This window comes from Podarcis melisellensis (genome assembly GCF_964234715.1).
Source record: "Podarcis melisellensis genome assembly, chromosome: 12".
NCBI lineage: Eukaryota > Metazoa > Chordata > Lepidosauria > Squamata > Lacertidae > Podarcis > Podarcis melisellensis.
This window is the reverse complement of record NC_138544.1, coordinates 5967741-5990127: the sequence shown is the minus strand read 5'-3', so window position 1 is coordinate 5990127 and position 22387 is coordinate 5967741. Positions and strand designations below refer to the sequence as shown.

The following is a 22387-nucleotide window of genomic DNA, read 5'->3' as shown; positions in this document are numbered from 1 at the left end:
CTAGGACTTGCCGATCAGAAGGTCGGTGGTTCGAATCCCCACGACGGGGTGAGCTCCTGTTGCTCGGTCCCTGCTCTTGCCAACCTAGCAGTTCGAAAGCACGTCAAAGTGCAAGTAGATAAATAGGTACCGCTCTGGCGGGAAGGTAAACAACGTTTCCGTGCGCTGCTCTGGTTCGCCAGAAGCGGCTTAGTCATGCTGGCCACATGACCCGGAAGCTGTACGCCAGCTCCCTCGGCCAGTAAAGCGAGATGAGCGCCACAACCCCAGAGTTGGCCATGACTGGACCTAATGGTCAGAGGTCCCTTTACCTTTTTACAGACCCCCTCCTTATCAAAATAAACCTCCTACTTCTGAAAATTTGGATAACTCTCTGGTAGTTACCTTCACAAAGTAATTTTTTTAAAAAAGTGGGGTAGCCCCTAATAAGCAAAGGATTTTAGGTACAGTGGTACCTCGGTATCATGCAGATATGACAAAAATTTAGTTGGAGGGGAGGGATGGGGCCGCGAACCCTCAGGGATACCCAGGACCCCTAAGTAGGAACCACTGTTTTAAAGGATCCCCTAAATCTTGCACTGATGTACTAACCTGCCTGCACATGAAGATCAGTTGTGGAGGCTTTTCTCACTTGCCCACACCAAGTTTACTTAAATTGGAGAGCATGAAGAAAAGGGCTTTCTCAGTGGTGGCTCCATGAAATCAAAAGTCACTACAAGGTGGGCCTCCATCAAGGTGGTATACTTCAGGTCTTCAAAAAAGGTCTTGAAGACTCAGTTATCCCTGAATGAATCCTTTTGTGCTGCTGTTGAGGGAAGGAACGTCGTGAATCCCTAGGGTGCTCTGGAGAAGGGCCAAAGCTCGGCACTGGAGAACCTGCTTTCATCCGGCCAGGAAGCAGGGAATGGTAGGGCAGTGTTGGAGAATAGCACTGTATGGGCTTAGAGTGCTGCCCTATGTCCCAAAGAGGTTTAAAGACTCTCTCAAGGCAAATCTAAAAAAAAAAGTAGTATAAACACCGACAACTGGGAAACACTGGCCTGTGAGCGCTCCAAATGGAGAACAAAGGTGTCATGAGTTTTGAAGATGCTCAAATTGAGGATGAAAGGGAGAAACGTGCTAAGAGGAAGGCATGCTTGGCAAACCCTCACCGTGATCAACTCCTGCCTGGAAAACTACCTTATGTCCCCACTGTGGAAGGATGTGTGGATCCAGAATTGGCCTCCACAGTCACCTACGGACTCACTGTTAAGACTGTGTTCATGGAAGACAATCTTACTCGGCTACGAGGGATCGCCAAAGAAGAAGATGTCCCAAAGAGAGCTTGCTGTCCGCTCACCAGCATTGAAGAAAGAGTCAAGGGCCAGTCTGGTTAGATTAGACATGTGGGATTGTGGGCAACCTCTTTTGCCTCGAGCAGCAAAATGCCCTCGACTGGTCCCGGGATTTTTAAATAGATTTTTTAAATTGTTAAATTATTCAGCTGAAAATGGTGAAAGAAGAATACTTGTGTAACACAAGCAGCTTGATTCTTGCACATGTGTGTGTATGCGGGGGGCGGGCGGTGATCTATGACCCCCTCCTACGCTTTGCATAAAGCCCTGATTACATACAAAGAACCTGAAAATTAATTGTGGAACTGCGATATGGGGTTCCGGGTACCATGAAAAAGCATCTGGGTGGCTTCCCTACCAATCCTTTCTCCTTTTTGCCCGGATCCTGACAGCGCTGTGGCTTTCCAGCAACGATGCACATACAGAACTTCTGGCATTTTCAGGGCTTTTTAGCACGTCGTAATCTCATGAAAGGTTTTTCGAGTTTCCCCAACAGCCTGTGCTAACCCAGCCAGGTTGAAGGCCTGTGGGGTGCTAAGAATAGCCTGAAGGAGATTGAATTTCAGTTAGAATCATACAGAAGCAGGTAGCTAGACTACTATCTGTCCTGCCTTAGACAGATTCATGTGGTTTGGTTTTCAGTCCAGCCTCTTTCTTACCTGCATCCAGGTATTTGTAGTTTATTGGTCTCTGACTTTATGGCCTTATTGGCACTGCTTCTAGGATGGCATGCAGGAATGGAGCCTCGTGACCTTCTCGGTTGTGAGAGTGACTGCTGGGCTTGCTTGTGAAATATTCCCTTTTTTTCGGAGAGCTTTGGGCATGTGCATGGTGTCACCTACCTGGAATTGTTTACTGCCATGGTCAAGATAAACACATCACAGAGGGTTTAAAGCAGTAGAGTATTCTATTGTTTAGTTCCTGGTATTCCCTAGAGATAACATAACCACGAACAATAAGCTGTAGTGCCAATTCTATATATAAATCTTTGTTCCTAGTGCAATATTACACATAACACAACCTGATTGCTCATCAGGTAAAGTACGGGAACAGAGAAGCCTTCAGTCCCCTCTCTCAGTAGGCAGGCAACATGCCACAGAAAACATTCAATTTCGTGATGTGGTAGTCACTTAATATCCAGAAATCTGCCATGAATCATTCATTTCCATTCATTGTGCTCTTCCACATCTGTTTGATCATTCTGTAGGGCATACCAATGACCTCCAAGGGAGAGAAAAATATATTAGCTGCATTAAAATTTCAGAATGCAATTCTGTATTCGTTTGCTAGAACGATTCCTTTTCATCTCAGTAACTGAATCCGGCCCGTGGAGGGATGTACACAAAAGCTTTTGGAAGCAAAAATGCATCTTAACTCACCTCACCCCATGTATGCTAAAAGAAGTCCGTATGTCAAAAGATTAAATCTGGTACAATCTGACACAGTGGCAAAACCAAAGCCCAGCTCTCTGTCCTCTTAAAACACAAGACAACACACATAGCCTGACCACATGCAAGGAGCCCTTGCCAGGACAGAAGAGAATTTCTGTACACTGACATTTGCTAGACAAAGGTTGGTGATAAGTGTTGTCATCTGAACCTGGCACACTAACACCTAAGAACTGCTAAAGCTAGTCCCAGATTACTTACACCAGGCTTTGATGCTCATTTTTATCGGATGTGCCTATTCAAGTATGAATAAAATATAATACTTTGAAAGTTAAAAATGGACTGTACACCAGGGATGTGTTACTGCTTTCTAGTTTTCTGAACATACAGGTACATGTATTTACGCAGCGATCTATTTCCTCTTTAAAAAAGATATTGAGGTTTGGGAATGTGTAGATTTTATTCAACAAATTTTCTCCTGTTTTTCTTAAAACACACACACACCCTCACAACAGCTTACAATACAATCGGTAGAATCATTGAGCAAACAACAGTACAGAAGAAAACTGATAAAACAAAAGGCAGCAACATAATGTACCGGGCAATAATACTAAAGTAATAAATTGGCTCAAAAGTAACACAGAACAGACCCAACAGGGAGGTGTTGGATGCCACGGAAATGGAATTATATTCAGCAAAATCCCCTTTAGGATATTCCCAGGCCATTTCTCAACTCACCTTTACGCTTGGGCATAGCTGAATGACTCCTTTTCTTAGGTGACAATGAGAGCCTTTTCCCAAGTCTAATTGCTGTGTGTGCATGGTTCATCCTCCCTTCCCAGCATGCTGCAGTTTCAGTGAAACTCCCCAACCCTGCGCAACAATTGGGCTTTTAAGAAAGCCTCCTACTGGTGACAATGGGAGCTTCCTCCTAAAGCCTAATTGTGCCAACGGGGGAAGACAGAAGGTAGTGGCAGAGACAAAAATGAAGTGACTCAGGGGTACCTTCCCCCAAGAAATCACTATTGAAGGAATGCTGCCTTTTCACATTAAAAAAGGGTTCCTCAGCCTTGGTTTACTTTCATACATTGTCTATAGCTATAGACTTGCTAGAACCACATCTGGTTTGCTTGGTTGGATTACGTAGGTTCCTCTGTGTGGGGCTGGCAGCTGCATGGTCCAGTTTTGAGGTCTGGATATCCTGATAGTCCCTTTCCAGCTCAATTATTCTACAGCTAACAGTTGTGAAGACTATAGCTATTTCTTTCAAGCCAGTTGTAACAACAGGATGCTTTTCTCCCAACTTACACTTGTCCTGCCTTCCATCCATAAAGAGCAGAATAAGTCAGAAATGAGAATGTACAAGAATCTTAGAATAAAGACAGAATTCCAAGAATCAGCACAAGTCCAATTTTATTCAACAGCAATTCTGGTGGGAATGTTGGTGCATATTTCATCTCCAAGGGCAAATGTTCCAGGAAATTAACACACAGGTAATTTTTGAAAAAGTACACACAATACTATTTTGTTCTTAATTAAATATATATTTGGCAAAAACAATTGTTCTGATGTTTTGTACAAAACCAAATCCCTTGGAAATCACATGTCTATACGGAAACCTGAATACATAGCACTTTTCGGTATCTATGGCGTCTGCCGCATTTGCACACAAAATAACCACAATCCCGCTCTGGACAAAAGACCCCCACCTTTTTTGTGATATATAAGTACACAATAGGGACACAAAACAGCAAGTGGCTTCGTTGAAAGTGTGGAAATCACGTGGGGGAGATATTAGGTTAGAAATGTTTCCAGCAAAGACCTGTAGACTCATCGTCTTAAGAAACAGTTACGTGATGTAGCACAAATAGGGAGGGTGCTGGTGTTAAGGGACATGACAAATGGTGTAGAAGCTGAAAGCAGTGAATCATCTTCGTTTTCATTTTTGGTCAGCTCTTTAGCTGACTCCATGAAAAGAGACCTCTTGCCCTCCTCCACTTGCAGAAGACGTTCCTCTTCTCTGCTTCCAGTTAAAGCACCTGCAATGCTGGCTGTAGTCTGGGGGTTGTGCGTTTTGTCCTTCTGTTTGGAATGTGTATCCCAGCATTTCAGAAAACAAGGAAGTTCCTCTTGGTTCGCCTTTCAGGTTGGAATGTTCATCAGATCTTGCCCAGTGGTGGTGAGATGTTAATGCAAAGCAGTGTTTTTCATTAGCAGCGGGGAGGACGGCGCCAAAGGGAAGGGTAGAAAAGCAAGAGGAAATAAATGTTTTACATCCTCCCCCCCCCAAAAAATGAAGTCCAATGTGCATATATTGTTCTCTTCTTTAGAAAAACCAAACAACTCTCCAGTTATAGCACTTCCAGTTTAGATTGCAAGTCTCAGCAGTGTGAGTAGCTTTAGTTACAGTCATATACAAAGTCATAGTTGCTGGGTTCCTTTGGAATGGGAGGGGGAGCATCTGGGATCTGTATGTTTTCCAGGTCCAGGAGGCGCAGCTTTATCTCCATACTGAGCAGAGTGTCCAAGTCATTACGTGTCAGTTCACTCATCATATCCTTTCCAAGAAGGGCATTTAGGCCATCTGTCCACACACAGTACTAGAAGGGAAGGGGGGAGAAAGGGAAGGAAGAGCTGTGTTATTCCGCCTTGCATAAGTGCATCAGTCTGCAAAAGCATGCCGTATTCATTGCAGTCAGAATGTATAAATAAACAGCAGAAGCCCTGCGTTGCAAACATTTTGGCAGTCTGGGCCTATAAGAGAAAGGATGACAATGGCGATGATAATTATTATTAATTACTTATACCATTGCCATCTGATCGGGTTGCCCCAGCCACTCTGGGTAGCTTCCAACATAATAAAAACACAGCAAAACATAAAACATTTAAAAACTTCCCAATACAAGGCTGCCTTCAGGTGTCTTCAGAAAGTTGTGTAGTTGTTACCTCCTTGACATATGATGGGAGGGCATTCCACAAGGCAGGCACCACCACTGAGAAGGCCCTCTGCCTGGTTTCCTGTAACTTCACTTTTTGCAGTGAGGGAACTGCCAGAAGGCCCTCAGAGCTGGACCTCAGAGTCTGAGACATTCAAGTATACAGGGCCACAACCGTTTCAGGTTTTAAAATTCCTGACCAACGAACTGAATTGTGCTCGGAAACATACTGGGAGCCAATGTAGATATTTTAGGACCAGTGTTATAGGGTCCTGGCAGCCACTCCCAGTCATCAGTCTGGCAGCTACATTCTGGATTGGTTCTAGTTTCTGAGTTGCCTTCAAAGGTAGTGCCACATAGAGCGCATTGCAGTAGTCCAAGCATGCTCCACTCTGTCAAAACAGAGCGCAGGCAAGGTCTTGGCTGGGGTACCAGATACAGCTCAAAGACAGCTGCCCTGGACATAGAATTGACCTGCGCCCCCATGGACAGCAGTGAGTCCAAAATGACTCCCAGGCTGCACACCTGGTCCTTCAGGGGCACAGTTATCTCATTCAGGACCAGGGAGTCCCTCACCACCCCCTGTCCCCCCCCCAAACAGTACTTCTGTCGTGTCAGGATTCAGCCTCAATCCATTAGGCACAATCCATCCTCCAACCATCTCCAGACACTAACACAAGGACATTCACCTCCCTCACTGGTTCCAATTTAAGCAAGAGCTGGGTATCATTGGCATATGGATGAACACCCAGCCCAAACCCCCTGATGATCTCTCCCAGTGGCTTCATTTAGATCTCTCCCAGTGGATTCATTGAGAACCATGAGGCATCCCACACTCATGAACACTCATCCCCCAACACCACCTAAGATAAAAATACTATCTTAGGTTATTATACAGCCAAGTTACTTTTCTTCAATGCAGCTTCTGATGTTACATGAAAATAGGGAAGAAGGGAGAGGTGACTTCTGTATCTAGGGTAAATGTCTAAGGCAGCACCTCACACATTTCAGCTGTGGCATAGATGCATGTGAACTGCATTTCTATCTGGAGCTCATACATCATTCTCAATACAGTGGTACCTCGGGTTAAGTACTTAATTCGTTCCGGAGGTCCGTTCTTAACCTGAAACTGTTCTCATCCTGAAGCAAAGTTCTTAACCCGAGGTAATATTTCTGGGTTAGCAGAGTCTGTAACCTGAAGCGTCTGTAACCCGAGGTACCACTGTATGGGGAAAATGCGTCACTTGCCATCAAAGACATGACAGTGGAAGATCCACAACTGGGAAACATCCAAAGTTCTCAATGAATCAGAACGACAGTGAAATAATTCTGGGGATATTAAGTCACCTCCTGGGACTAACTTCTTGTAGGGAAGATGCAAAAAACCCTCTGCATCCAGCCTCTGGCAGGGAAGACATGCTATGGTCTAACCATCCCATGCTGGCCACTTCACTTCCTTTCTTTTGTGGAAGAATTGACTTGACATATATTATTATTATTATTATTATTATTAGTAGTAGTAGTAGTAGTATTAGTATTAGTTTTATCATCATCCAGAGCCTCTTTTCTGATTGCAGAACTAGCTTTAATTTTGGATTCACTCGTTCATCAAAGTAAATCTGCGGCAACTAACCTGGGAGGGCTCATCATATTTAAGCGGAAGCCTGATATGCTACTTCATTTAAAAAAAGGGGGGGGGGAGGTAAAGGATCTCTTACTGTTAAGTCATGGCCGACTCGGGGGTTGCGGCGCTCATCCAGTTCTATAGGCCGAGGGAGCCAACATTTGTCCACAGACAGTTTTTCTAGGTCATGTGGCCAGCATGACTAAGCCGCTTCTGGCAAACCAGAGCAGCGCACGGAAACGCTGTTTACCTTCCCGCCGGAGTGGTACCTATTTATCTACTTGCACTTTGACGTGCTTTCGAACTGCTAGGTTGGCAGGAGCAGGGACTGAGCAATGGGAGCTTACCCTGTCGCGGGGATTCGAACTGCCGACCTTCTGATCGGCAAGCCCTAGGCTCTGTGGTTTAACCCACAGCGCCACCCGCGTCCCGTATGCTGTAATTAAAGGTAAAGGTAAATGTACCCCTGCCCGTAGGTTGGCAGGAGCAGGGACTGAGCAACGGGAGCTCACCCTGTCGTGGGCATTCAAACCGCGACCTTCCGAGAGTGAAAACTGGATCAAAACCGTGCACTATTTCTTCATTTTTGGGGGGGGGGTGTATTTATCCATCCATATTATGAAAAATGATGAAAAATGCTGAACGCAAATGGAAAGTAGATGCAAAACTGTATAATTAGTAATGCACAATACCAATATAAAGTCTGTAGATTATGTCATTGGCTCTATTTTGGGAATTGTGAGGTCTTGCATTGCCCTGAGCGTTTTAAGAATCAGAATTACGTCAGTGTCGCTGGACCTTTAAAAGCTACACTCTGGATGCTGGGTTCAGCTGTGAATACGAAACAAACGTTTCTCCTCCTTTAAAAATAATAATGGAAAACTGCAGCATCACCCTGAAGCTGACAGTTCCAGATAAACACGGGCTAAACAACTGTTTTAAATCAGCAGCAGTCCTAGGGGATTTCATGAACAACCATCAAATCCTATTCCATCAGCCACTCAAATTTCTTACTAAAAACCGTTTATGCAACTGTGAACAAAAGTGCTTGAATGGAACTGTCTAAAAATAAAGATTTCAATCATACTGGCCTGTGTCCTAGTTTACAAGTGGAAAATTAAATGAGCCATAGCAGTGTTTTTATCATATAAAGGATTCTCTTAGATTCCATGCCGAAAGATGAATTTTAAATTTAGCTGACCGTGTGTTACAAAATAAGGCTGAGCTTAAAAATAGCTAGAGCTCACTATGTGCAGCACCAGGCTGGGTGGGGGATGAAAAATCGTTATATGAACATGACAAGGGACGAAAGAGGACAAAGCCAAACAGAATGTGCTCTATACACATTATTTTAGAAGAAATCATCCACACTGTAGTTAAAGAAGAGTTCTTGAAGGTCTTTGGCTGGAATTCACTGTAAATAGCACGGGTGGCGGGGAGTCAAATAAAAAGAGGTGCTTTGGGTGAAGGATTGTGGAATCCACCTCAACAAAGAATAGCCCAACAGAGGGAGTCCTCTTTGATTTTGCCTCTGCACTTCCCTGAATGTGGCTTCCACTGCTATATTTACATTTTCTAAGAAGAGGATCTCAAAAAGCGCTATATCAAACAAAATAGCAGTTCAAACTTGACCAGGTGCTTCTTCAAGTCTGGGACCAAACTGAGGAATGGAAGTAATAAATCAGGACATTTGGTGGCAGCCAAGATGGTAAATGAGGCTGGACAGGAGCAGAGTATCTTGGGGAGAGAAGGTGAGCCCTTAATCTCTTCGCCACCTGCCTTTAGGAAGGTAGACCATGGCTGGTTTGCGCAAATCACGGTTTAGTGTGACTGTGCAGGCTGCCAGAGAGAAGCTCACAGCTGCTTTGTGGACCTTTCTGGAACATTTTTGTTTGGAACAAGTTTGTCTTAGCACATACAAGGATTAGCTATAACCAAAGTACCCATGATCAGCTAAAGAGCATATCGGAAAAAACCACAACATAGTCTTAGCTGGTTCTTCAGTTACAGATAGGTGGCCGTGTTGGTCTGCCATAGTCAAAACAAAAAAAAATCCTTCCAGTAGCACCTTAAAGACCAACTAAGTCAGTTCTTGGTATGAGCTTTCGTGTGCATGCACACTTCTTCAGATACCTGGTTCTTCAGGAATTCTTGAAACTGTTCAGTGCTGACCAAAGTAATTCAACAAGGTAATCCCTCTTTTTCTTTTTAATACACAAATAGAATCACACACAATTTACCTCATGCTTGTCAGGAGCAATGAAATTTAGCTGTCCATTGGAATCGTACAAGATGGAGAATGCGAGCTCAAGCACCTCCTGAAAAGAGACAATGAAATATTTACCTGAAAAGGGGCCTAATATGAGTTTAACAAGTTTCCTAGGCTTGGTTCACACACTGTGATAAGTCATAGTGTAACCAGTAATGGTTCTTTTAGGTGGACAGAGCAGCCTGCCTGGACAAGGCTGGGGTGGCACAGGGTGTCAGCAAGGTTCAAGGCACCGGCAGAACCCATCAGGTGCTCCCCCCAGTGCACCCATTAACCACTGACCTCACCACCCTCCTTAAGCTGGCCTTCCCCAGTAAGCTGAAGCAACACTGGTGTAAAGGCATCTGTTCCACTGCATGGCAAATTACTGAGCACAGCACCATGTGAATGAGAAGCAGGAAGCCTTGGGCTTGGGAGAACCTCACCCCCACCTGGCTGTGAGGAGGCAACTGGACGTACAGGTAACTCACAAATTACAACAGGTAACTGCCGTATCAAGCAGTTGGTCCCTTACTTTTCTCACCCTTATCTGGCCATCGTGATCCATGTGATGGTTACTTCCAGGCTTGATTACTGTACAGTGGTACCTCTGGATACGAACGGGATCCATTCTGGAGCCCCGTTCGCCTCCTGAAGTAAGCGTAACACGCAACTGTGCATGTCGCGTTTCGCCGCTTCCGTGCATGCGTGTGACATCATTTTGAGCGTTTGCGCATGCGGCAAAACCCAAACCCGAAAATACTTAACTTGGACGTACTTCAACCCGAGGTAATGACTGTAATTCGCTCTACGCGGGGCTGTCCTTAAAGCTGACACAGAAACTCCAGCGGGTGCAGAATGCTGCGGCGAGGCTCCTTACGGGGTCCTCGTCGCAGGATCACATTAATCCAGTGCTTTACCAGCCGCACTGGCTCCCAGTGGAGTACAGGGTTTCAGGTTTCAGGTGCTGGTTTTGACCTTTAAAGCCCCACCTATGTTTTCAGTTGCTTCTGTTTTATATATAATCTGCCTTGAATAACTATCAGGGAAAAAGGCAGGATAGAAATATTGTTGTTGTTGTTGTTGTTGTTGTTGTTGTTGTTGTTATTACCTGTAGTCAAAATTCCCTTGGACATCTTTGATTTAAAGGCTTTTTAAAGCAATACCAGGGTTGCTTATTGTTCTGTGGGTTGTTTTGTTTTGTTTTTTTGCACACAACGTATTCAGATAGTACAAGAAAATAACGAAAATGACATTTACAGTGGGACCACTTAGAATTAAAGCCAATTTCGAAGACCGGCAGACAGAAAAACAAGTGAATTAGATTGTGTCCCATCAAGCTATTCCAGATAGCCTTGACATTGAGTACCCAAACAACATTGCGCTTATTTATTGCTAAGCGATCCCTCTGGAAGGATGGAAGCTGTATGCTGGCAAAGGGAGAGATGATGAAACCACCGGTAAGGACATTCTGCCAAATCTATTCTTTGCTTGCGGCAGCAGCATTCTGTCACTTCTGCTCTGCCAATGCATAAACACCAGAGCAGTTGCTATGCATAATGAAGGGCAGAAGGATGAAAATATCCTTTGGGAGTTCTAATCCGCTGTGAAACTTGGGGGAATGTGAACCCAAGTACTTTTCACATAGAAAGAAGAGCCTGTCACTCCATCCAGACACCTCTTTCCAGGGCAACCTGCAACTGGAACGGCTCCTCCATTCATACCCGTGGAGGGAACCAGCTCCCCTACATACCCAAGGTCAGGGATCTGCAACCTTTAAGACAAAAAGAGCCACTTGGACCCGTTTCCGAAGGGAAAAAAAACCTGGGAGCCGCAAAACCATTGCGACATTTAAAACAAATATAACACTGCATTTATTGTTTCTTACCTTAATGTCTGATCTGACAGCAGGCGGGAAGGTGACGTTGGGACGGTGCGTGACTAACGCACGCACCGCCCCATGTGACGTCACAGCCAGTACAGCGCCCGCCACAGTGGGGAGTGTCGGGCGCACAATGCGCCTCCTCCCCTCGCTAGTATCCGCCCCGGAGCCGCGGCAAAGGTGTAAAAGAGCCACATGCGGCTCCGGAGCCGCGGGTTGCAGACCCCTGACCAAGGTGCTTCTAGACATGGGTTTATTGTGCAATCTCAGAAGCTTGCGCACACAGCTCTTATGCAGGGCTCACACTATGTCGTCATCATCAAAATGCCAGCCCTTATTTTTGTTACATCTGGGTTTTCCTTCACCCCATCACCTAGAAGGGAAACCCTCCCATTTGGGAAAGCTGCTCTTGAAAGCGTGCTTCCAGTGTATAGTTGTACCTTGGGTTAAGTACTTAATTCGTTCTGGAGGTCCGTTCTTAACCTGAAACTGTTCTTAACCTGAAGCACCACTTTAGTTAATGGAGCCTCCTGCTGCTGCCACGCCGCCGGAGCACAATTTCTGTTCTCATCCTGAAGCAAAGTTCTTAACCAGGAACTGTCTCACAGCTATGGAATTGCTTTCCTTCTGGGGGCTTGTTAAAAGCTGAGCTTCAGGGACTGCTATATGGCTCTTCCATTTCACTTGGCTTAAATTGGGCATTCATAGAATGGTTTTACTAATTCTGTGTTTTCTACTTATGTGAAGATGTTATTCTGTTGGATTCATAGGGTGTTTTTTTAAGTACAGCTACCTGCTTCAAACCCCTGTCGTGGAACAAGTTAAAAATAAAAACCTCAAAACGAATTTCACAAATTCTCTGAAGTAGAATTAACAAATGTGCTATTCTGTCAAATGCAGAGTTTTCTAACGAAGAAGTCGTTGCATTTTATTCAAAATGATACCTTGTTTTGTTTTGCTCCTTTCTCCTTCATGTGAGGGCAGTCCTTCCCTGTCACAACTGCTTTTATGTCTGCCACGGGCACTGTAGCAAAAGAAAAAGAGGGGGTGAGAGAGATATTCCAAGGTGTGAAAAAACTGTGGCATGAAACAAGAGGCAAGACAAAAGCGCTATGTCAGAAGTGACATCCCTTGTACCATCTTCCAGCATCCGATGCGAGAAAGGAGCCAGAAAGATGAGATTCTATTTATTCAATTTATGTATCATTTCACATAAAAGAAATCCTGAAGCAGTTTACAAGGATAACATATGATAGACAACTTTTTTAAAAACAAACAAACATTAAAATGATGTTATTTTTGAAGGGCAAGCTTTTTCCAGATAACGAAATGCTGATTTCTGAGGTCAAGTCATGGCTTCTGACACAACCTGCCCACTTCTACAGACGAGGTTTCCACAGCTACATAAAGCGCTGGAAGAAGTGTTTGACTCTTGCTGGTAGCTACGTAGAGGAGGACTAATAACTGTGCCCAGTTTCGTTTGTCTCAGTCCACAGAAAGTACATCAGGGGAAATCTTTCATGAATGCCCCTTGTATTATTATTATTATTATTATTATTATTATTATTATTATTATTAGTTATTCGCTTTATCTTGCCCAGGGCTCTTGCTCCCAACTAAGAAAGCTGCTCTTCAAAGATACGACGACTGATGGTATCAAAAGCTGTTGAGAGGTCAAGGAGTGTCAACAGGAGACACTCTCCTCCTGACCCAGGCCGCCACACAGGGGAATTAAGGTGCTCTCAGTGCCCAAACCGGACCAAATACCTGCTTGAAATGGATCCAAAAGAATCAGTCTGGGTCCTACACCCAATAAGTGAGGATAGGAATCCTGTCTAAATGTTACATGTCTACACGTGTGTGTAGTTATGTTGCTTGTCAGAGGTAGTATCCATCTGGTATCTATGAAATGCAACCAACTTGGTCTCTAAGGTGCTACTGGAAGGATTTTTTTTATTTTATTTATTTTAATTTTGTTTCAATCATCCCTCCGTCACTGAATCCACTACTGCAGGGAAAACAGCTGCATTTCCCACTGGAGTAACTTTCAGACCTCACCAGAATCATCCTAGCCAATTCCCACACCCAGAGGCTCCCCCCACTCCCAATTCACATGCAAGATGGTTGTGTGTGGGCTGCCTGGGTTCAGAGGATGGTGGTTTAATACACTTTGCAAAGGCTTGCAGTGGCACAGCTCCCATGCCGAGGCTTGCACTGAAGCCCTCACACAAGCAGGCAACAATCGAGGCTGGGGGAAAATAAGCATGCTCAAATGAATTAAGTCAGAGAAACAACATTCATAGCTTCAAATGCAAGCCAATTTGAGGCAAAATATTACAACAACAACAACAACCTGCCTATGTGGAACTGATGTGGAAAGGCTGTGACAAACTCCCTTGCAATCTATAAATTTTATTTGGAAAGACTTCATATGGCGCAAGGTAAGCATCTATCCCCTCTTCTGTTTGAGCAAGACTCAGCAGAGACATATTTTATTTCGTCAGTTCTCTATCCAGGCAACAAGCTGTTATATCTTGCTTGAAATGACAAAGGTTAAAGGTATTATTAATGGCATTTCTTTGTATAGTAGCCTTCAGCACACAAAACTTATTCATGGGGCCTTAAAGTCAAGACTTGTCTTTTCAAATCTCCTGTCTTCTCTGTTTTCCTTTCTGCAAACTTTCCCCCCTTTCTGCATTCTTTCATGACAGAAGGCGCTCTCCTAATAAAGAGTACCCACACCTAAGGCCAGACACGTCGCTGTTTGTCCAGAAAAGTGGCCAGTGAAAACACCAGGGGCACAACTCAGTGACATACAAAGCTTCCAGAAGAACAAAGACTAGAGAATTGCCTTCTAAGCTATGGAATGGAGTTCTGTATGCATGAAATAAAGAACGATTCTAATTAAAGGAACAAATCTCTCTTGACCACTAGGGCCAAAGATGGTTCTGCATGGTACATCTAGCAAACTTAATGCCCTTAAAAATACATAATAATGAACAACCCAGAAAAGATTCTACTATTATAAGCTGAGTCCTAATCCCTTCTTTTTCGCAACCTCTGTTTTCACCTCCACCGCCTTTCCCCGTCCACTTTTCTCCTTGCTTTCTTAAATTTTCCCTTGCACAGATCCCCTCCATTCCCATGCCTCCTCCTCTGTCCTATTTGCACGCACACTTCACACTGAGCTATGTTTACTGTATTTTTAAGATGAAGAGAAGCTGGTCAGTTAGCTTGCTCAGCTAGTGAATGCTAAGTACAGCTGATGTGTGCTGCACATCTATGCTAATCTCTTCTAAATTACAGCACTGAATCTGGAACGTCAGTCACGCTGAAGACAATGAAGGATACCGAGAGTGAAACACAAGATTGTAGGAAGGTAACCATGTAAGAAGTTAACCGTGGCACTGGGACACGGGTGGCGCTGTGGGTTAAACCACAGAGCCTAGGACTTGCTGATCAGAAGGTTGGTGGTTCGAATCCCTGTGACGGGGTGAGCTCCCGTTGCTCGGTCCCTGCTCCTGCCCACCTAGCAGTTCAAAAGCACATCAAAGTGCAAGTAGATAAATAGGTACTGCTCTGGCGGGAAGGTAAACGGCATTTCCGTGCGCTGCTCTGGTTCACCAGTCATGCTGGCCACATGACCCAGAAGCTGTATGCCGGCTCCCTCGGCCAATAAAGCGAGATGAGCGCCGCAACCCCAGAGTCGGTCACGACTGGACCTAATGGTCAGGGGTCCCTTTACCTTTACCCATGGAATATTTGAGGGCTTTGCCTCTTTTATCTCTCTCACACAAGACAGCTGAGAGGTTTAAAACTGGCAATTGCTTTCCTTTTAGTGTGTTTCCCTTCTCACTGTACTCAGACAATGCCATATATATGAATAACTCCTGCAGTCAAGCTAGTACCAACTATTATTCTAGCTTTCCTTTGGACCACATCAGTGAGGCCAAGAGGGGGGTCTTGTTGTCTGGGCAGCTCAGGACCTTCATACACATGCCCAGGCTTGCACCCCAAGGAGGTCACTTTGGTGCTGCTAATGTAGCAGCTTGTCTTCTCCCCCAAAGGCACACTCCATTGTCTCTTGAGACAGACAGGTGCCAACAATAAGACAGGTGGCTTCCATGAAACCTCACCCTTTAAGGGCAGAAGTCCTATTTTGGATTGACGATAGCTCTACCTAGTAGTGGAATGTCAGTAGCAATCTGGCTAGGCATTTCATTTTTTTTCAGCATGGACTTACATTAGCACAGCATGCTTTCACAGTTAATAGAGGTCTGGGCTGGATGAGTGAGTTCAGTTATCAAAGACACATTTCAAAGTTATTCAAGACTGACTGCCTCATCATCATCTTTCATTCCACTCTAGCATTCGGTATCATTTCTCTGAGCACAAGGAGAAGTAAGCAGCTCCTCTCGGCACCAGAGCCTTAGTGAAGTGATAAGAAACCTTGTCCTAGATTCTGATGAAGGATTGCAATAAAAAGGCTGGGACAGCCGTGAGGCCAATCTGTGAAGCAATGAAAATAAGCGAGTCTGACTATAAACTGGTGCTGTTAAGAAACTCTGCTGAGGTCCTTATCTCTGTATCTTTCAGCCAACTGGTGTGAAGGAAACCCCAGGCATTTTCCTCAGGGGACAAACACATTTCAGCCTTATTACCTCTGACATTTGTATAGTCACTGGATGCTCTGAGTGTTTTTTAAATAACCCCTCCCCAACAAGTAGTGCTTAAAATTGCATGTTAGGGTTTAGCTATCAGAGAACAATCAAATTCTATTTTAAAAAATACTAATTATGGGAGACGCCGCCATGGTCACCATACGAACAATGAAGTTCATGACCAACAGGCTGCTTCAGTGTAAGCAAGTGGTGATAGGTGTTTTTCATCCTGGAAAGGCCACTGTTCCCAAAACTGAAATCCGTGAAAAGTTGGCCAAAATGTACAAGACAACCCCAGATGTCATTTTCGTCTTTGGCTTCAGGACTCATTTTGGAGGTGGGAAGATAACAGGCTTTGGCATAATCTATGATCCCCTTGACTATGCAAAGAAAAATGAACCAAAGCACAGACTTGCCAGGCATGGTTTGTATGAAAAGAAAAAGACTTCTGGGAAACAGCGTAAGGAACATAAGAACAGAATGAAGAAAGTCAGAGGAACAGCTAAAGCAAACACTGGGGCTGACAAGAAGTGAGCCAGCAGTGGATTTTAAGAGAAATTAAGTTATCCTGGCAGAAAATATATGGAGATTGTACTGTTGTGTTGCATTCCGGTCAAATATATTCTGTGCAAACTCATAAAATAAAATACTAATTAGTGAAGAAAAATCCCTGCTTGTGGAAGAGAAAAATATAAAGTACAGCTTTATAATAGCATTTATACGCTGCTTTCAGTGTTCAATACAGGGATTGCAAATAAATTGTTTTGTCTTCATTTTAAAGAGGACTACCCCTAATATTTAACGCAGAAGAACAGGAAGTGTGGCTTTCTTCATCCGTTTCTCATTTGGTGCTTCCTCCAATTGTTCAAAGTTGCCATGAGCCAACTTCTTGGCTAATGAACCTGATGAAACAGGCCCAGCCTGTGGTAAGAGGGCTGAGAGAAGTCCCTAAAGGAAGGATTCTAATTAGAAGCTAGCAGAGGAGAATGAATTAAGTGCTGTATCATTCAACAACGTTGAGCTGAAAAAGCGTTTGGGGTTTTAGGGGAGAAAGCAAAAAAGATCTAAGGATCCAATCACCTGCCAAACCCTTCTCAGCCCTTTCCCTCTCTCCATTTGCCCTTCTTACATATTCTCATTTTACATCACAAAGCAATGAAAAAGGAAACAAACATAAGAGTTGCAACATTTCAGCTACTTACACTTATCCTGCAATGAATCATGTGGAACTTCTCCCTGGGGACTCTCCTCCAAATCTCCATAATGTAGGACTTTGTGGTTTGGCGAAAGGCGACAATACCAAAATTTATCTGATGAAATAAAATGCCGGTAAGGATCGTTAATCTGTATTGCAGCAAACCAGAGACTGTAATCCAGAAATAAAACACATGACTGCAGCACAGCAAGGAGTAAGATTTGCCAACCAATATCTAGAGGGACCACCTCCACCCGCAACTGTGACTCTTAGGTCCCTATTTTGCACTGCAAGCTTTTATTAAGATGCCACATGAATTTGCATCTCTTCCCAGCTTCATCTTCTCCCTCTATAATTGCTCTAAAAAGGGTTTATCAAGAGTTGCTTCTGGTAATAGTATTTGTTGGCAGGTTCAGGCCGCCACAGTCATGAGTTTACAAGGTCAGTGCCAGACAATTCCCTCCTAACAGGGCTTTTTACCCAGAGCACCACCATTTAATAAACATATAAATGTTCATTTAATGTTTATTATAGAAGAATGTTCCTACATTGCAGGCGGTTGGACTAGATGACCCTTAGAAGCATAGAATTGTAGAGTTGGAAGAGATCCTAAGTGGGTATTTTTTTTTAAGGCAGTTTGCTCCTAGCCAGCTAAAACAAGATCAGACAACAGGGATTCCAACTGCACAGGCTGCCTGATGGTTCGAATGAAGCAAACCTATTCCCCAGAGAAAAAGGTTGGATATTTTTGGGTGTTTCCCTTTGGCTCTGATAACCAGAGTGCAACAAATAAGATATCCAGTAATATAACTTTATCTCTTATTTATCTTAAGAGTATTTTTAGATTGTTTGCTTCCCACTGCTTGTGGAAACTACCAGCTTCACATATTGATTTGCTAAGATTTTTTTACTATGCTGCATATTTTGTCAAGCATCCATAACACTTGGAATATATGATGCGTGATAAAACCCCCAGAATATGGCTATGTTAAAGCCTTCACATGAAATGGCCCTCATGCGATTAGCACAAGAAAGAGGAAACACTTATTCATAAGTGGGCAGATGTGCCAGAAATCTAAGGAGGCTTTTTATGTCAGGCAGACTGAGTGGCAGTTTCCTTGGTTTCAGAATAAGCAGGAAATGTGCACATGATCTTAATGGATTGTGACACTGAAGGCAGACAGTGAGAAAGGGTGAAATAATTCTAGGCAGAATGACAGAAGAATCTAAACCGGGACTTAATACCTGCCCCAAATTCCTGTAAAGAAACACACCAGACCATCTCAACAGAAATATTTGCTTTAAGTAATCATGCCTTATGTAGTTTTAAGCTAAGACACTTTTAACAGTATGGGCTTGGGCTTTTTTTTTTTAAATTACTTGTCTGACAGGGTAACTAGGGGGGAAAATTGGGCACCTCATATTTTCCTAAAAAATTGAGGAGATAACATGGAACTTGGTCTTTAGAAACTGAAAATGGATGCTCAGGATCTGAATCCAAGGAAAATTCCCTAGTGTAGCCCATCCCAACCGCATCTTTATCTCACACGTGACAACAGCTGTGGGGAGGTGTGGCCTGAATTAGAAGCCCTGCCAGGCCTCAGAAAATGCCCACACATTTTAAAATGAGATATTTTAAAATGTGTTATGATTTCATCATATTGCAGGATTTCCTATTTAATCACGCCATCTTATGGGCTGCCACTTGATGGAAATGAAATATGGCGCTGCTGTTTCTTAAAGGCCTCCCTTTGCATCTGCCATAATATCTAGGTCCACCCTCAGTGTATCAATGGCTCTCCCCCAATTTTATGCTGCACTGAACACAAGCAGAAGTGACGTTTTAAAGGCTAAAAGGCACTCTTTCCATCCTGTCTGAAAGCTCCCTAACAAAACAATAAAGGTTATTTTTATAGTGGTCAATAAAAACAAAGGAGCAAAGGAGAAGGAGGCGGGAAAAAGAAATGTGGTTAGTACCTTGCCGCCGCCGACTGTTGAGTTTCCTAAAGCAGGTTCCCTCAACAAGACGATTAAGACGCTGCTGCTTGATCAACTCTAAAATTTCGGGCTGAATCTTCTCTTTTAGCTCCCTGGGAAGGAGTGGGTTGGGGGGAGAACACAAGCAAACAGACATAGACTTAGTCACATCTAACTAGAAAAACTCACACTACACACACACATACTTCCCCTGCAGGTTTTGAGTCTTAACTGGAGTTCTCACTCTGCAATACATCTCCACTTTGGGCAATCCTTTCTCCTGCCCATGCTTTAGCTTAAGCCGCCTCTGCAATGCTACCAGTTGTTTGCAAGATGAGGAGGCTGTTTCAACTTAGCAATCAATTGGCAAACCAGGTACAACGTGCACTTCTTTATTCGTTACAGTCAAATGCCCCAAACTACAATGGACCCCTGGTCCTTGAGAAGCTGTATATATTCTGTTTCACCTGTGGCGCTGGAGCTTTGCTCCAAACAGCATATTTAAGGATGGGTTGTGTCATGTGCCCAGCAATGAGGGGGACTGGGCCTTTGGTGTGAACACTAGGACCTCTTCCAGCAGTACTGCACCAGACAGACACACCAATGGAGGTATAGCTCCCTGCTCCCCACCCCCAAATCTCCAAGGGGGATGAAGCCGTCTTTTACCATTTGAGAAACCAGCTCTCTTTACACTCCGGAAACCAGAACCACACAAGCAGTGAAGTTGCTCATTTGTTCTGTTAAGGAAACGGTGGAGAAAACACACCTGCCTAACATTGCAGTTCAATTCATACATTGACTGAAGAAGGTCTATGTTCAAAATGCCTTGGGGAACTTGGGTATTATCCTTTCAATAAATCTGCCTCACTCCGTTCGTTCTCCCTTCTTTTTGTCTCCTCTCCTGGCAGGGATACCAGTAACTTCACCCTCCCTTGTATCTCCCTGAGCAGAGAAGGGATTACTGCCTCAAAAGCAAGCAGGGCTGCATGCCTGGAAGTTGGGCTGTCCAGGCTGAGGCGGCCAGGAGTGGCACCTCACTCCTAGAGCTTGTTGCTTTCAATGGGGAGAGTGAAGAAACAGTATTAGCATGCAATGTCTGCTGCTGGCTTGGAACTTCAAGTCCTGGATTCCAAGGTTGATGGTTTCCTAGCTTTGCTTTCCCCACAATGGGGACAGATAATCAGCACATGCAGTCTTGGCCACAAGCGGTGTCAGAACTCTGGCAGATGCCTGCTTCCCTGTGCAAGCATCTCAATGGGGATTCTGCACGGACTACGATCTGCCTGCTTTTGAATAAGCTCTGGGGTGCTAGGCTCTACCATAATATCGTGCTGAATAACTATTATCTTTGGATCAAACTCATTCAGCCAATAAGCTGAAGCAAGTAATCTTACAGTGCGTTGAGAATTCACATTATACATCCTCAAAAACTGTGTCAATGTCTCCCGAGTCTTTAAAAATCAGCTGGGTATGAAGACCTGCAGGCAGAAAATGCAAGCATTTTTCAAGCATTTAAAGCTGATTTTACATTCTGTCGCAGGATGCAGCGTTGGGATGGCGTGACAGGTTAGTTTACAGTCGTGCTTAGCTCCCCTCAAGAAGAAAAATGAAGATTAAGTTTCAAAATAAACTTGACTGTAAGTCAAAAAATGCTGTTGTATAATGGATAAGGCATACCAGCTCCATTTTGTTTCACTGCTAAAAATGGGCTGGGATCTGCCATGATGAAGTGGCAAGCGTGTCGCTCCAGTAAAAATGTGAAATGGGCCCAAGAGAGGCTGAAAAACAAGTTGACAGTCTGCCTCCAGGTCCAAGAGCACAAAGTGAATACCAATTAATATCCATTAACACAGGCATACAGGGGCTCCTTTAGATACCCCCCCCCCAGCACCAGACAGTAAGGAAATTCAGCCTGCTTTTGTGGGGTCCTTGTGACTTTGTGCTTTTGCTCCAGGCTTCATTTTGCCTGGTTCACTGATGGTGACATTTTCTTTTCGGCGAGGAACTGGGCAAGACAGGAAAATTCATAGAGGGGGCGAAAGCACACACACGCACACAAAGGGTGAAAATGTCAAAGCATCATTTGCTGCAAATAAACTACTCTGAGCCCTAGAGGGATTAGAAGAATCCACTTTAGGTGAATACAAAGAGGCATGTTTTTATTTCTGCAGATGGAAGCGAGCGCATTCCACGCTGATGTGGCTGCCCTGCTTTGAAATGCTGCCCCTGAACAGTTTTATTACAGAGCAATTCCTGAAGGGTTCATAAATGTCATTCACATTTGTTAGACCTCCCAAACAGGAGCTGGGGAGGGGGAAGCAAGACTTATTATACAGGAGAACACCTACAAAATTGGGCGAGACTGGAAATCTTCTTGGTTCATCCTCTCAGACTGGCGAATTTTCAGTATTTCTGCGTAGCTTAGGTTTTGAAGTTTACTTTTGAATTGATCCAGAGAACTAGGCTTCGTGGTCAGTGCTCTCATTATTTGCTCCTTCACCACTTGCATTACCTATGGATGAAAACAAAAGGGTCTCTGTGAGTAGCCTCCTCGGGTATTCATAGGACTTACCAGAAAGGAACGCTGAAATGCTACAATTCTGCTGTATTAGATCAGTTCACCCCCAGTCTTACCTCCCTGCAGCAGGAGGTAAAAGACACTGAAAATCTACAATATGAGCCAATTACCCGGGTAGGTGCCTTTCCTGTGGTTCGTTAGTATGCATTTTTAAACCAGAAAACAGAATGGAGGAAAGAGTTAAATCAAACCTCCTTTCCTGGTCCTAAGTCAAATGTGGACCTCCCAGCACCACACTGACATGCAAAACACTTGATGGAGATTCTATACATGGAGTTACCGTTTTAAATCTGGGTTAGCTCTGAATCTGACAAGGGAAGTGAATCGATGAATTTCAACTTATTTTCTGTCTGGTTCTGACGATACCAATTTTACTTCCCCTTGTTTTGCTCCCCGAAATGAAAAGGATAAAGCTCCCTTTTTACTGAAGGAAATGAGAAAGAAACAGCTTTCTAATGTTTTTATACCTCCAGTCTTGGGAACAACTCTTATTCTCCTTCTTATAAGGGCTATAACAGCACAAGCTATTTCCCACCCCAAGCAAATCGGTCTTCTCTCATTTCT

At 44.0% G+C, this 22387-nt stretch overlaps 1 protein-coding gene and 1 pseudogene across 9 annotated transcripts in view; one reads left to right on the top strand and one right to left on the bottom strand.

Annotated features, from left to right (window-relative positions):
• Positions 1 to 4118: 4118 nt before the first annotated feature.
• The window catches only part of ELMO1 (engulfment and cell motility 1), a 312564-nt gene continuing 294295 nt past the window's right edge, over positions 4119 to 22387 (bottom strand). For all 8 annotated transcript variants that reach the window (XM_081931087.1, XM_081931085.1, XM_081931086.1 and 5 more), the window contains 6 exons: positions 21594 to 21757; positions 19246 to 19358; positions 17276 to 17383; positions 12357 to 12436; positions 9523 to 9600; positions 4119 to 5322 (listed from right to left, as the gene is read on the bottom strand). In XM_081931087.1, the coding sequence (XP_081787213.1) occupies positions 5122 to 5322; positions 9523 to 9600; positions 12357 to 12436; positions 17276 to 17383; positions 19246 to 19358; positions 21594 to 21757 (744 nt within the window). In that variant the 3' untranslated portion in view covers positions 4119 to 5121. The remainder of the gene's footprint in view (positions 5323 to 9522; positions 9601 to 12356; positions 12437 to 17275; positions 17384 to 19245; positions 19359 to 21593; positions 21758 to 22387) is intronic.
• Positions 16203 to 16720, top strand: LOC309380942 (small ribosomal subunit protein eS24 pseudogene; annotated as a pseudogene). Its single transcript has one exon. The product of its transcript is annotated as a small ribosomal subunit protein eS24 pseudogene (transcript).